Here is a 12867-nt window from a genome sequence, read left to right on the forward strand (position 1 = left end):
GACACTGGGGCAAGATCCTGAAGCTCAAGGTTCAAAGTCCTGGGCTGCCTTGACAGTCCCCTCTGGGAGCTGGAGAACCACCCCACCCCAGCTTGTGCAGCAGGAGCTATACAGGGCAGGCAATCGGCTGAGCCAGTGAGGCAATCCAAGTACCAGTCACTTTTTATTGGATGTTAATTCTCCACTAAGATACGAAAGGATTCAGGGGTGCCGGGCAAAGGTCATGGTCAGGAATGCAGAGCGCGCCCTCTTCAGTGGTACTTGCGTAGCCGCTCGTGTTCTGGAGTCAGAAAGGCAAAATGGTAGTAAGTTTCCTCACAGGCATGGAGAAAGCACAAGACGACAGGGAGGGCAGCAGGCTAAACCCACGTGAAGCCCTCCTGAGAATTCCTTTCAGGAGACACCCCACAGCCTGCTTGTGGAATCGGGCTCATCTGCCCCCTGGCCAGCTCCGCCTTCCCTGAAGGAGCTCCCGCTCAGAAAAACCACCCAAGTGGCCACCCTCAGGGCCAGCACTGCTCGGGATGCCCCAGGCCGGCAGGAGGCTAGACACTGGCGTCCGTGAAGCCCAGTCAGTGGCCACTGCTGACGCTTCCTAGCCTCTCCCACCAGACTCCTCTCAGATCTCAGAATGGGAGACACCACGCTTTTCCAGAGCCCACAGATACCAGACTAGCCCTCAACCTACTTCCCTCTTCACACTGGCTGCTAGGAAGATGAAGCCAAGTTTTCCACCAACCTCTGGCAGAGCCTGCAGTATCTGACAGAACGCTGCCTAAATGTTTTCACCTCACGTTCATCTTACTTTTCCTGTCTTTCTCTTTGCCACGGTTTTCTCCCTTAAAACATGCCATATTCTGGTAGGTCCCTCCAATTCTTCAGCTGTCTGTGGGGTGACTTCTAAATTAGACGGTGAACCAATCCCACCCTGTCAGGGGAAACCCCACCAGAGGCAAAGCAACCCAGAACACACTCACTGAGCTCCTTGTAAGAACGGCAGTAGTTGAAAACCACGTAGGCCGCCAGCACCATAGAGAGCCCTGCGATGCTCCCTTTCTTCACGTTCACGTACTTGTTGTAATACCGATAGTAACCTGCGAACAGGGGGGAGGCCACTCCTCTGAGGGCACCTTCTAACGGGAGAGGGCAAAGCTGAGGACAGGCCTCAGGGCAGGAGGAAACAGCACGCAAAAGACAGCAGAGGGGGGTCAGAATTATAAAGGAAAACAGAATGAGGCCCCCCAACCACCCCCCCAAGGGGGCTGGCGACCACACAGGTCCCATGACATGATGACATAGGACTGATGTGCCTGATCACGCACTTTAAAATGACAGACCTGAGGGACAGACCATTTCAAACGTCCATCCTGGAAGTCTGGGGTCACAGGGAGACGAGCATCGCAGACTGGTGTCCCCTGTGCTTCCAGCTCATTTTCCTCTTACGGCTTACGACATTTCTTTAACACAGAGGCTGCTGCTAAGTCGCTTCAGTCGTGTCCGACTCTGTGCGACCCCATAGACGGCAGCCCACCAGGCTTCTCTGTCCCTGGGATTCTCCTGGCAAGAACACTGGAGTGGGTTGCCATTTCCTTCTCCAGTGCATGAAAGGGAAAAGTGAAAGTGAAGTCGCTCAGTCGTGTCCGACTCTTCGCGACCCCATGGACTGTAGCCCTCCAGGCTCCTCTGTCCATGGGATTTTCCAGGCAAGAGTACTGGAGTGGGGTGCCATTGCCTTCTCCAACACAGAGGCAGTGGTACCCATTCCAGGCAAGAGAAAACATATCCTTATCTGAAATATTTTCAAGCCAGCCTTTCACAGGACCCATCAAACATGGAAATTAGAGGCCTAACAATCTCACTCTGTCCTCTACATAACTTACAGGTTTAAAACTGGCCAAGTTAATTCAGGGCAAAAAAAAAAAAAAAAGACCTGAAGACCCAGAGGCTTGCTTTTATTTACACATGCCCATAAGGCTCTGACCTCTTTGAAATGCTCCAGCGATGCCTGAAGGGGTGAAATCCCGCATCAGTATCCAGCTTGGTAGCTCCCCTAGTTTGACTTCCAGGAGCTTCTTCTCCTTCAGTGGTACTGAAAAGGACAACGCAAAGACACACCCACTGAAAGGGTCTCCCGGTAACACAAGCAGCATCCGTCTGGGTCACATCAACCACTCAATAATGATGCATTCAGTAACATCACTCAACAGAGGCTGCATGTAAGTAATATGATGGGTTAACATGTCACACCAAATGTATTATCTTAAGCCAGAGTCTATATATGGCAGAACAAGATCCTGAGTAACAGCCTGCTAGGAATAACCATGTAAAAGAATTAAGGGCCATGAAGAAGAGATAAAAGTGGAGGATGGATGCCTTTATTTTATAAGGAGGAGTAGAGTGTACTCCTCAGAGAAGTTGGCGAATCCTGAACAAAGGCACAGAGCCTGCAGGCTGTGGAGGCATAAATCGACCTCAGGTCTGGTTCCCATGCTCCTGAAGCCAATCTGGCTCCTACCTCAAGCATCCCACCTCAGACTAGATGTCAAATGACTTAGTAAAAGCTTTTCCAGAGACCCCATAGGCCCCAGATCACTTTCCAATGAGAATCTGGACACAGGAAGGGCTCTTGTTTGAGGCCATACTGTATTCATCTCTGGGCTTAAGAGTAAAATAGGAAAGGGGCCAGGGAGGGGTTGGCCCTGTCAACGCTCAGATTCAGATGCTCATAAAAGGAGGGAATGGTCTCTCCTCTGCTGTCCTCTTCCCAGACGTTAACTTTAAAAAGTTGTTTGGTGGGTGTCCTCTTCAGAGCAAGGAGTCAAGGGGTACTGCCTCTTCTTAAAGATGACCAGGAGCTGGATTTAATCATTCCAAGGTTTCTTCTCCATTTTCAGAATCTAAGGAAAGGCTTGGGCTCCTTAAGGACTAACCTTGAGAGTTCACTGGGGGGGGAAATCCCACCGTGAACTTTTATCAAAGGCAAGGGCCATCATCAGGCTTAACGGTACATTCACACAAACTATGAAAGCATTCACATATCCTGCATTCTTGTTCAGGGGCTGACAAGTGCCTTGGCACATCACAGGAGAAAAAAAGCCAACCATTTATTTTTCTTCATATTTATGTATCAGTGGTGATGGTTTAGTCACTCAGTTGTGTCTGACTCTTCGCAACCCCATGGAGAGTAGCTCCAAGAGTTATATATCTGTACTACGAAGAAAAGAGCATTTCTGTAACCAAAACCAAGAAATGTATAAGCACGGAAAAAAGAAAAAAAAACCACATTAGCCTTAAGGAGAGCCAAGTACAGCACCGTCACAAAACTCCAAGAGACCATCAGATCCATGCGAGATGCACGTACACTCACTCACTCCAAGAGTTTCTCTCAGCAGAACACAAAGGCCTTAGTCCTTGGCAGCATACTGGCCCTCCCCCAACATTCCCCTGCAGTGGCTGGTTCATACCAGTACTGCGTGGTGACGAACAGAGCAGACTCTACTATCAGGTATTCTGGGTTTAATGCCACTTTGAAGCTGTGTGCCCTCAGGCAAGTTACTGCCCCTTTTGTGCCTCAGTTTCCTCTTCTGTAAAATAAAGTAGGACTAGTACCCACCTTGCTACTGAGCTCTAGGTACTATGTAAATAGGAATGATTATTATCTGTCTTCCTGCCTGTCTGTGAGCTATCTGAAGGTGGGAGTTCCCCACACACAGTTCCTGGTCATGACAGAATTTCACTGAAGGTTAAGAAAGGACCACAGGTTCTTGGGAGGGCAGGTGACTACTTGACTTGATTTTATGACTTCAAACAGCACACTGTCCACCTACATGGAGAGACACAGAAGTGCCAACTGTCTTCTGTGTGCTAAATCCAACCAGAGAGTGAAAGGTTTTAAGTTTTGCAGGTCACACAAGGTCTCTGTAACATAGTCTTAAAAAAAGAAAAAACAAAAAACTATTTATGCATACATGCTGCACTGCAAGTCAGGCAAGATCTTAGTTCCTCGACCAGGAATGGAACCCAAACCCTCACCTCCACCCCACAGTGGAAGCATGGAGCCTTAACCACTGGACCACCAGGGAAGTCCCTGAACAAATATTTTTTAAAAACATAAAAACTTTGTTCACAGGTCATAAAAAAAATAAGCCACAGGAAATCCAGCCGATTGGCCACTTTGTCAACCCTGATCTCATCTATCACTGTTGGTACTTCCATCACTTTTTCTGATGATGAATGGTGGCTTTATGCTCTGGTGACAGATATCACCTGAAAGCTCATCAGTACTTGGACTCCAATTCCTTGGAGTGACACAGATGGGCCAGATGTGACAAGACCTTACCCAAAGGTCACACAGGGAAAGCTGGATGACAGCACTCAACAGTGAGCCAGGCAGTGTTCCAAGCACCTTACAAACAGTAGGTGTTTAGTTCACAGTGCTCTCCACAACAACTCTCTGCTACAATAACAAACCAAGACGCAAGGTTTCCTTTTCACATGCTGTCCTGTTTACACAACACAACCACCCTGGATAAATATTCTCATGCCTGTTTTTACAGATGGAAAAAAAGCATCGTTATCATCTTTTCTGACCCCCTTTTCATTTCTCCAGGCTGAGATTTAAGAATATAGAAACTGCAGGAAGACACAGACCCATGAGTCAGAATTCTACCACAGGCAAGCCATACCACATCTCTGACCCGTTACTTTCCTCACCTTTAAAATGGGATCAACGTTCCCGGCACTGACCTCCTGACAAGGTTACTGTGAGGATCCAGAGCTAAAACGTGGTTTCAGTATTTCTTAAAAAATCAGTGTGGACAGTATGGTGAGTGTAGAGATTTAAACACGCATATCATCGAAAAGGCTGATGGTCATACGGTCCCTTGTGTGATTAAATGCTCAGTTTACCACAAGACCCCAGAAGCCTAGGTTTGAATCCCAGCTCAGCCCACTCACTACTAGTGACCTTGACTAGGTCACTTCACCTCTCTAAGCCTATTCAACACACTCAAGCGTCGACCCTTCCGTGGTGTCAGGTTCTGTCCCAGCCATAGCTCCCCTGGGAATTTAATTTGAGCTTCCGCTTAACACGGAGGGCTCAGGTGCAAGGAAACTGCCAGAGCGTGGATCAGAGTGCCATTCCTCAGCGAGGTGAGGAGGGTGGTCCGAGGCGCGCATTCCCAGGCCCCGAGGCGCGTCGCCGGGATACTGTCGCCCTCTCCGCCGCAGCCGAGTGGCGCCGGCTCTGGGCAGCTGGGAGGCACCGCTGGGAAAGAGGAGGAGGGTCAGGCGGCGCCGGACCCTGAACAGAGGGTCCGGAAGGCCTCAAGTGAAGGCGCGAAGAAGGTCCTAAGTGAAGGGGAGGCGGCTCCCGCACTCTGTCCCTCTTTTCCCAGTGCGACTCTGGGCACTGGGCCCCGAATCCCGACTCCTGCCTCCACCCGGGTAGCCCTAAATGAACCCGGAGACTCACCGACTGACGCCATCTTGGAGTCCTGGCTGTCCGCTCGGCCGGGCCGCGCAAGGACTGCTGGGTAGGGAGCATGCTCTCTGGGGGCCATAAGCAGAGGCTCACGGGAAGCAGGTCGAGATTGGGAGCGAGGCTGGGGTTGCAAGTGCGCCATGAGTTGAAGGGCGAAGAAACAAAGGCAAAGCCCCGCGACCCCGCAGTGAGGAAGCCGGGCTGGAAGAGGGCGGGGGTGAAGGGGTGGGAGTGGAAGTGATAAGGCTCACCTTGGGCTTCCAGCCCTAGAGGGAGATTGGAGGAGACCAGAAAAAAAAAGGGAAAAAGGGGAAGAGCATCTTAGCTTTCTTACTTTGTCGCCTTAAATTTGTTGTGAAGGATGACAGGGGCATATTAAGAGCTTTGTCCCAACTGTGCTTGATGGGAAATTCAAGGAATCCCCAGTCACCAGGAAAAGCTGGTGTCCTGGCTTAGACTCTCTAAATACGTCTGATTCCCTCATAGCTCAGTCGGTAAAGAATCTGCTTGCAATGCAGGAGACTCGGGTTCGAATCCTGGGCCCAGAAAATCCCCTGGAAAAGGAAATGGCAACCCACTCTAGTATTCTCGCCTGGAGAATCCCATGGACAGAGGGGCCTGGTGGGCTATAGTCCAAGTGATCCCAAGAGTGGGACACGACTGAGTGACTTTCACTTTACTTAGGTTTGATTCCAGAGTAACTATGTGTCCACGCTCTGGGACTGCGCTGTAAGGTCGGAAATAAGCAATACCCTAGGGATACACAACTCCAACCCTTCTTTCTGCCCCTTCTTCTCCAGGCGCAATGATAATGATTCACAGCCATCCTGTTCTTTCTGAAAAGGTGGTGATAACCCTTCCTGGTTAAGCAATTCAGACTTGAGCATGATGCTTCGATGCCCTGAATCCCAGTTTTCTTCTATTAAAATAGGGATAAAATGCTTACCTGGCATCATTGTTGTAGGATATAAATGAAACAATGTGTGTCAAAATAAAAGAATAAGAACTGAGTGGATAGTAGGAATTGGACCAGTGAACTGATGGCTTCCTCAGGAAGGTGACTTGGGAGGAGTTAATTATCAAATTCATTTTTATCAGTCACTTATTCACTCACCAAATACACATTGCTATGACTATGCCAAAGCCTTTGACTGTGTGGATCACAATAAACTGTGGAAAATTCTGAAAGAGATGGGAATACCAGACCATCTGACCTGTCTCTTGAGAAACCTATATGCAGGTCAGGAAGCAACAGTTAGAACTGGACATGGAACAACAGACTGGTTCCAAATAGGAAAAGGAGTACGTCAAGGCTGTATATTGTCACCCTGCTTATTTAACTTATATGCAGAGTACATCATGAGACACGCTGGGCTGGAAGAAACACAAGCTGGAATCAAGATTGCCGGGAGAAATATCAATAACCTCAGATATGCAGATGACACCACCCTTATGGCAGAAAGTGAAGAAGAACTAAAGAGCCTCTTGATCAAGTTGAAGGAGGAGAGTGAAAAAGTTGGCTTAAAGCTGAACGTTCAGAAAACTAAGATCATGGCATCTGGTCCCATCACTCCATGGGAAATAGATGGGGAAACAGTGGAAACAGTGTCAGACTTTACTTTTTTGGGCTCCAGAATCACTGCTGATGGTGACTGCAGCCATGAAATTAAAAGATGCTTACTCCTTGGAAGGAAGGTTATGGCCAACCTAGATGGCATGTTTAAAAGCAGAGACATTACTTTGCCAACAAAAGTCCGTCTAGTCAAGGCTATGGTTTTTCCAGTGGTCATGTATGGATGTGAGAGTTGGACGGTGAAGAAAGCTGAGCGCCGCAGAATTGATGCTTTTGAACTGTGGTGTTGGAGAAGACTCTTGAGAGTTTCTTGGACTGCAAGGAGATCCAATCAATCCATCCTAAAAGAGATCAATCCTGGGTGTTCATTGGAAGGTCTGATGTTGAAGCTGAAGCTCCAATACTTTGGCCACCTCATGCGAAGGGTTGACTCATTGGAAAAGACCTTAATGCTGGGTAGGATTGGGGGCGGGAGGAGAAGGGGACAACAGAGGATGAGATGGTTGGATGGCATCACCGACTCGATGAACATGGGTTTGGGTAGACTCCGGGAGTTGGTGATGGACAGAGAGGCCTGGCGTGCTGCAATTCATGGGGTCGCAGAGAGTCGGACACGACTGAGCGACTGAACTGAACTGAACTGATGTACTAATAGACACTGAAGTCAGACATGGGACTTCCCTGGTGGTCCAGTGGCTAAGACTTGGAGCTCCTTAAAATATTCTTTATGATGTTATAATGATGGATATATGCCATTATACATTTGTCCCAAACCCATAGAATATACATTGAGTGAACCCAAAGATAGACTGTGTACTTTAGGTGATTATGATGAGTCAGTGTAGATTCATTCGTCATAGAAAATGTAACATTCCGGTGAATGGTGTTGATAATCAGGGAGGCTACGCATGTAGGGTGGGCAGGAAGTATTTGAAAAATCTCTGTACTCCCCTCTCAGTTTTGTTGCAAACCTAAAGCTGCTCTAAAAAATGGCTTCAAAAAGATGCATCACTCATAGCCAGTGCTCTGGGACAACCCAGAGGGATGGGGTGGGGAGGGAGTCCAGGATGGGAGGACACATGTACACCCCTGGCTGATTCATGTCAATGTATGGCAAAAACCACCACAGTATTGTAATTAGCCTCCTATTAAAATAATTAATTAAAAAAGGATGCATCAAGTGCCAGCCACAGGTTATAGCTTTGTATCATCTCTCTAGAAAGAACTTGAGCTGCAACATAGAAGCCATGGTTTTCTTCCTGAGTTACCTGCCTGGATTTGTAGGAGTCCACATTTTCTGGTACTTGAATTGTTTTTTTTTTTATGCAACTTCAGCTCCTTTGATCGTCTTGACTCATTTTCACCCCATTCTTCATTATGAAAGGAGTCTTTTGCATGTTCCCCCCCCAAAAAAAAATGATTTTTTTTCTTCTTTGACTTCCATTAATATTGTAAAGACCTCTTGCAATTCATGGAGGTATTTTGAAGTAAATGCTGGTTCCAGTGTTCACTTTCAGTTGGTATCTTCTCATCGTGGAGAGGTAAGTTCCTAAGAATAAACTAGAGTCCTGGAAAATCTCAAGTTCAAACTCTGGCACAGAATGAACGGAATCACCCCTCACCCTACCCTACCACAGCCATTAGCCTTTGAGTCCATCTTACCATGTTTCCTTAACAGAAAAATCTGCACTTTCCACACCTCTAAACCTGGGGCTATTTTCTAAGCCATGCCCTGCAGTTTTAATGATTCTTAGCCAACACTAGACCCAACAGGCTGCCTCTCTGCACCTGTGAAAACTGTCTCTAGACATTTGTAAGACCTAGTTTCTCATTCTCTATTCTCGTGTCCCTCTGTGGCCCGTATTTCCTTCATTCACAGTTATCTACAATACTGGATGGCTTTTTTCTTAACATGGCACAATATCACTTGATACAAAATAATTGCATCAAACAATGCACATTTGCAAAAACTATAGAGACACAGAGAATGACTGTCACATTCAAGATGGCTTTATAGTTGTTTTTTGTTCATTTAATCTCAAACGTTATTCCCCAATTGTTCAGAAGTCTTCATTGGCACACCTTATTGTCCTGAAAAGGATACTTTTCAGGAACACCAAGGCATCGGACACACCTCATTTCTCAACCCTACACCTGTTCGGCTCCCTGAAGCCCCAGTCCCAGCCCAGTTTCCAGCACTCAGCAGCTCCCTCTGGTCGCCTCAGACGGATATGCATAGGAGTCCGGGAGCTGCAGTTGTTACCATGACCTCAAGCCTGGTACTGGGCCAGGCTGGACCCTGGAGATGTAAGCGCAGGATGCAGCGCCCCAGCACTAGTTAGAGATGGGGAACAAGGTGGAGAGGGGGGACAGTGGGCACAGGAAAGCCGAGACCTGAGTGTGTGGCTGTAAGACGAGTTGGGGGTTGGGGTAAGGGCAGATTCCTCAGTGGGGTCACCTTTACAGAGCTTCTGGAAGGGATCAGCAGAGGGCACAGAGCCAGGGACCCGTCTCTCTGCGCCCAGACTCTCTCTGTTCAGTATCTGGCCTGCACCTGGGCTTTTATTGTTGCCCTCCCCGAATCTGGCCAATCGGAGGACAGGGCTTCCGGAGCATCACAGTGGGACAGTCTGGTCCCCATCTCCCATCTTGACATGGTTTGAAGGCCCTCCAGAAATGCCCCGTCCTTGTCCCTGTCCCTCAGGGCCCTGTTCTGCCACATCCTGCCCCTTGCAGCTTCTGCCGCAGTCTCCTGGTCCTGCCTGTTCTCTCTCCAGTGCAGAACCGGGAGAAGCTTCCCAGTTACCAGAGAAATTGCAGCAGCTCAGAGACAGCGGCTAGCAGCTATCATGATGTCTGGTCGAAGAGGGGAAACACCTCCGGGAAACCCAGGGTCCCCAGGGACACGCTTCCTCTCGGCACTGGCTGATTTTGAGGGAGAACAGGGCACGTAGTCAAGCCTGAGTAGGGAAGCCAAGCAGAAACGCTTCCTGGAGTCAACCTTAGGGCCTGGGAGACCTCCTCTTCCAGCTGGGTCCAGGACCCTGACTCCACTGGCAGTTTCCATGGTGATAGTGAACAAGCCTCAGCGTGGTCCTGTCCCTCTACCTTCATCTGCACAAATGAGGTGACCCAGAATGACAATGGAGATGCTCAAATGGGAGGGACTGGGACCTCAAGAACGGGAGCCCACGTGGCCTGGGGTTATGGGCATCGAGACCTAGGGCTCTGCTGGGAGGTCTGAAGACCTGGGCAGCAGCTCCTGGGAGAACCAGGAATTGGGCTCCAGAAAGTGCAGATGGAGCCCAGATGTACACATGGCACCCCACAGCAAAGCTGAAGCAAGTGTCAGGGGCGTCATTCACAGCAGAAGCATCTCAGCCTTAGAGGAGCAGTTCAAAGACTAATCCACTCAGGAGGGCAGCTTTTGTCCCGAAGAACATTGTCACCTTCTCAAGTCCCTCTAAACGCCCCTCCCCAAAGCAGTCTCATCAAGTGACTGAATTCTAGGAAGTTGCAAACAGTTCAAATTGGTCTGCAGATCCTCTCTCAAAACCACTGAGTTTTGCACAGACATAGAAAGAAATCTTATGGTTACCAAAGGGGAAAGCAGGGAAGAGGAGTAAATTAGGAGTGTGGGATTAACAGATACACACTTTTATATATATAACAGATACACATGTTAATTGTGTATTGGCAACAATGACCTACTGTATAGCACAGGGAACCATATGCAATAGTTGTAATACCCAATACTGGAAAAGAACCTGAAAAATATATAGCTGAATCACTTTGCTGAACACCTGAAACTAACATAATATTGTGAATCAACTATGGGTTAGTCACTCAGTTGTGTCCAACTCTTTGCGACCCCATGGACTGTAGCTGGCTTTTCCATCCATGTGATTCTCCAGGCAAGAATACTGAGCGTGTTGCCATTTCCTTCTCCAGGGGATCTTCCCGACCCAGGAATCAAAACCAGGTCTCTTACATTGCAGGCAGACTCTTTATGGTTTGAACCACCAGGGAAGCCTGTAAATCAACTGTACTTCAGTTTTTAAAAACTGGGGGAATAAAAACCCATTGAGTTTTGTAATTGGAAGTGAAGTCCAATGAAAGGGAGAGGAGAGATGAGAGTCTAAAGCAAGCTCTGCCAAATGGCTAATAGGTTATCTCAATCTGTCCCCAGCTCTCTGATCCCATTCCTGCAATTAAAATATTTTTTTTCTTGCTGTCCAGCAACAACCTGCCTGCCATTGGGTGCTCTGGGTCTTCCTCACCTGGGAGCTTCCTGAAGCTTCTCCATAAAGGTGAGGAACAGGGTGGAGGCAGCCAGCACAGAAGGGGCTCCCTGGGTCTAATTGAACACATGTACAGGACTACTGATGTACCAGTTTACTGATGTCTGCAGTTTTCTTTGAAGTGGATAAAAATAAGATGGGTTGGTAAATGGAGGATGGATGGATATGTGCTAAAGTAAGTGCCTTTAAATATTAATGATAAATGTTTGCAGTATACAGATATAAACTGTAAAATTCTTTCAGCCGTCCATTAGATTTCAAATTTTTCATAATTAAATGCTGAGGAAAACTTTACGAGGTCCTTCCTCCTTTCATGTTTTGTGGAGGTCCCCATGCAAACGATGGGAAGTTTCAAGGTAGCTGGACCTGGTGGGATGCTAAGACAATGGGAAGGGGGGAGCCTGTTCAAAACAAGATCACAATTAACCATTACCCAGATTCCTTGAGGGATTGCCAGAAACCCCTCACCCTCAGTTCCTGGACAGGGGGAAGGAGGCCTCCCACAGCTCAGAAGGGAGCCACGGGGCGCAAGGAGCATGGACCTCACCCCACAAAGGACACACTGCTCTCCAAGTGTGCCTGGTAGGAGTGCGTGTTAATGTCACAGGTGGGACAACCATTGTGCTGGCAACTCCCCCATGAAGAAGTCGTTAGTGGGGACTCACATGCTCACTCATCTGCTTTGATGGAAAAGAAAATGCACTAAACGAGGCTGAACTGCTCAGCACACCTTTCCTTTTTTCCTCCTGCCGACCCTGAACCCGACGATGGTGCTCACTCAGGCTCTGATGTGTTCCAAGGTTCTACCCACATCTTCCTCTCCGGCTGGTGCTCCAAGCAGTGAGCACCTGTCATGATTCAGCCTCCTCCAGGTTCATCCAGTATCTGCCCACCTGACCTCTTCCATCTCCCCTGGCCAGAAAGAGGTCTGGAGATTTTTCATCACTGGAAACGACTTGCTGTGACAAGTACCTGACATCCATCCCTTTTGAGGTTCTCTTTTGCCCTCTGGTGTCCTGCAGGTGGATCTCACTGCCCACGGGGTACTTTCACACCCTGGTGTCTCTTTCCCTTGTCAGCCAGAGTTCCTGAAGCTGGTTGAGATTTCCCATAATCTCGTGAGGGTCGCTGAGCTCCTGGTGTTCATCCTGGTGGTGGCATCCTGTTGCCGCAATTCCGCCAGCATCAGAATAACAGTTTTTCCTTCCAAACCCAACGGCTCTCAGCTCTTCTGTGTTTCTCTGCCTTTGTTTTTAGCTTCCCCAAGGGGTGAAGAAATGGGAGGCCAGAGTCCATGCCCGAGACTCCGAAGAGGAGCTGCCGGCCTGAGCGGTCACCTCGGTAGCGTCATCTTTAAAAGGTGCCTGGAAGAAAGGGGCCAGCAGACGGAGCAGGAGCTGAGGGGCCTCCTCTGGGTACCAAGACTGTGTGTCCAGTACTGGCGCTGGCGACCAGGGCTTTATACCCACCTCACACCCGACGTCCGCCCGGCCATTCCCCGCTGAGGCTCG

At 48.7% G+C, this 12867-nt stretch overlaps 1 protein-coding gene across 11 annotated transcripts; it reads right to left on the bottom strand.

Moving 5' to 3' along the window:
* Window positions 1-150: 150 nt before the first annotated feature.
* On the bottom strand, window positions 151-12790 carry ATP5MF (ATP synthase membrane subunit f). Of its 11 annotated transcripts, XM_081555942.1 has the most exons (7): window positions 12022-12790; window positions 11336-11470; window positions 5734-5748; window positions 5474-5603; window positions 1982-2089; window positions 978-1094; window positions 151-280 (listed from the first exon to the last, which is right to left on the bottom strand). In XM_081555942.1, exons 4-7 carry the CDS (start codon window positions 5559-5561, stop codon window positions 252-254), a joined length of 342 nt encoding a protein of 113 aa, XP_081412068.1. In that variant the 5' UTR covers window positions 5562-5603; window positions 5734-5748; window positions 11336-11470; window positions 12022-12790; the 3' UTR covers window positions 151-251. The 11 variants fall into 11 exon arrangements, with proteins under 11 accessions (XP_081412068.1, XP_081412069.1, XP_081412070.1 ...); XM_081555943.1 differs by lacking the exon at window positions 11336-11470 and having other exon boundaries at window positions 12087-12790; XM_081555944.1 differs by lacking the exon at window positions 5734-5748.
* Window positions 12791-12867: the final 77 nt, after the last annotated feature.

This window comes from Giraffa tippelskirchi, chromosome 13, assembly GCF_054371585.1.
Source record: "Giraffa tippelskirchi isolate mGirTip1 chromosome 13, T2T-mGirTip1v1.2.pri, whole genome shotgun sequence".
Classification (NCBI taxonomy): Eukaryota; Metazoa; Chordata; class Mammalia; order Artiodactyla; family Giraffidae; genus Giraffa; species Giraffa tippelskirchi.

What these genes read in the sequence shown, in the direction of transcription:
- ATP5MF (XM_081555937.1), bottom strand. Translation starts at nt 11,426, where the DNA reads ATGTGTTCAATTAGACCCAGGGAGCCCCTTCTGTGCTGGCTGCCTCCA. An exon ending in AAGCTTCAGGAAGCTCCCAG is followed by an intron (nt 5,684 to 11,335) that starts GTGAGGAAGACC and finishes GCCCTCTTCCAG; the next exon opens with CCCGGCTTCCTCACTGCGGG. An exon ending in CTCCAAGATGGCGTCAGTCG is followed by an intron (nt 2,090 to 5,473) that starts GTGAGTCTCCGG and finishes TGTCCTTTTCAG; the next exon opens with TACCACTGAAGGAGAAGAAG.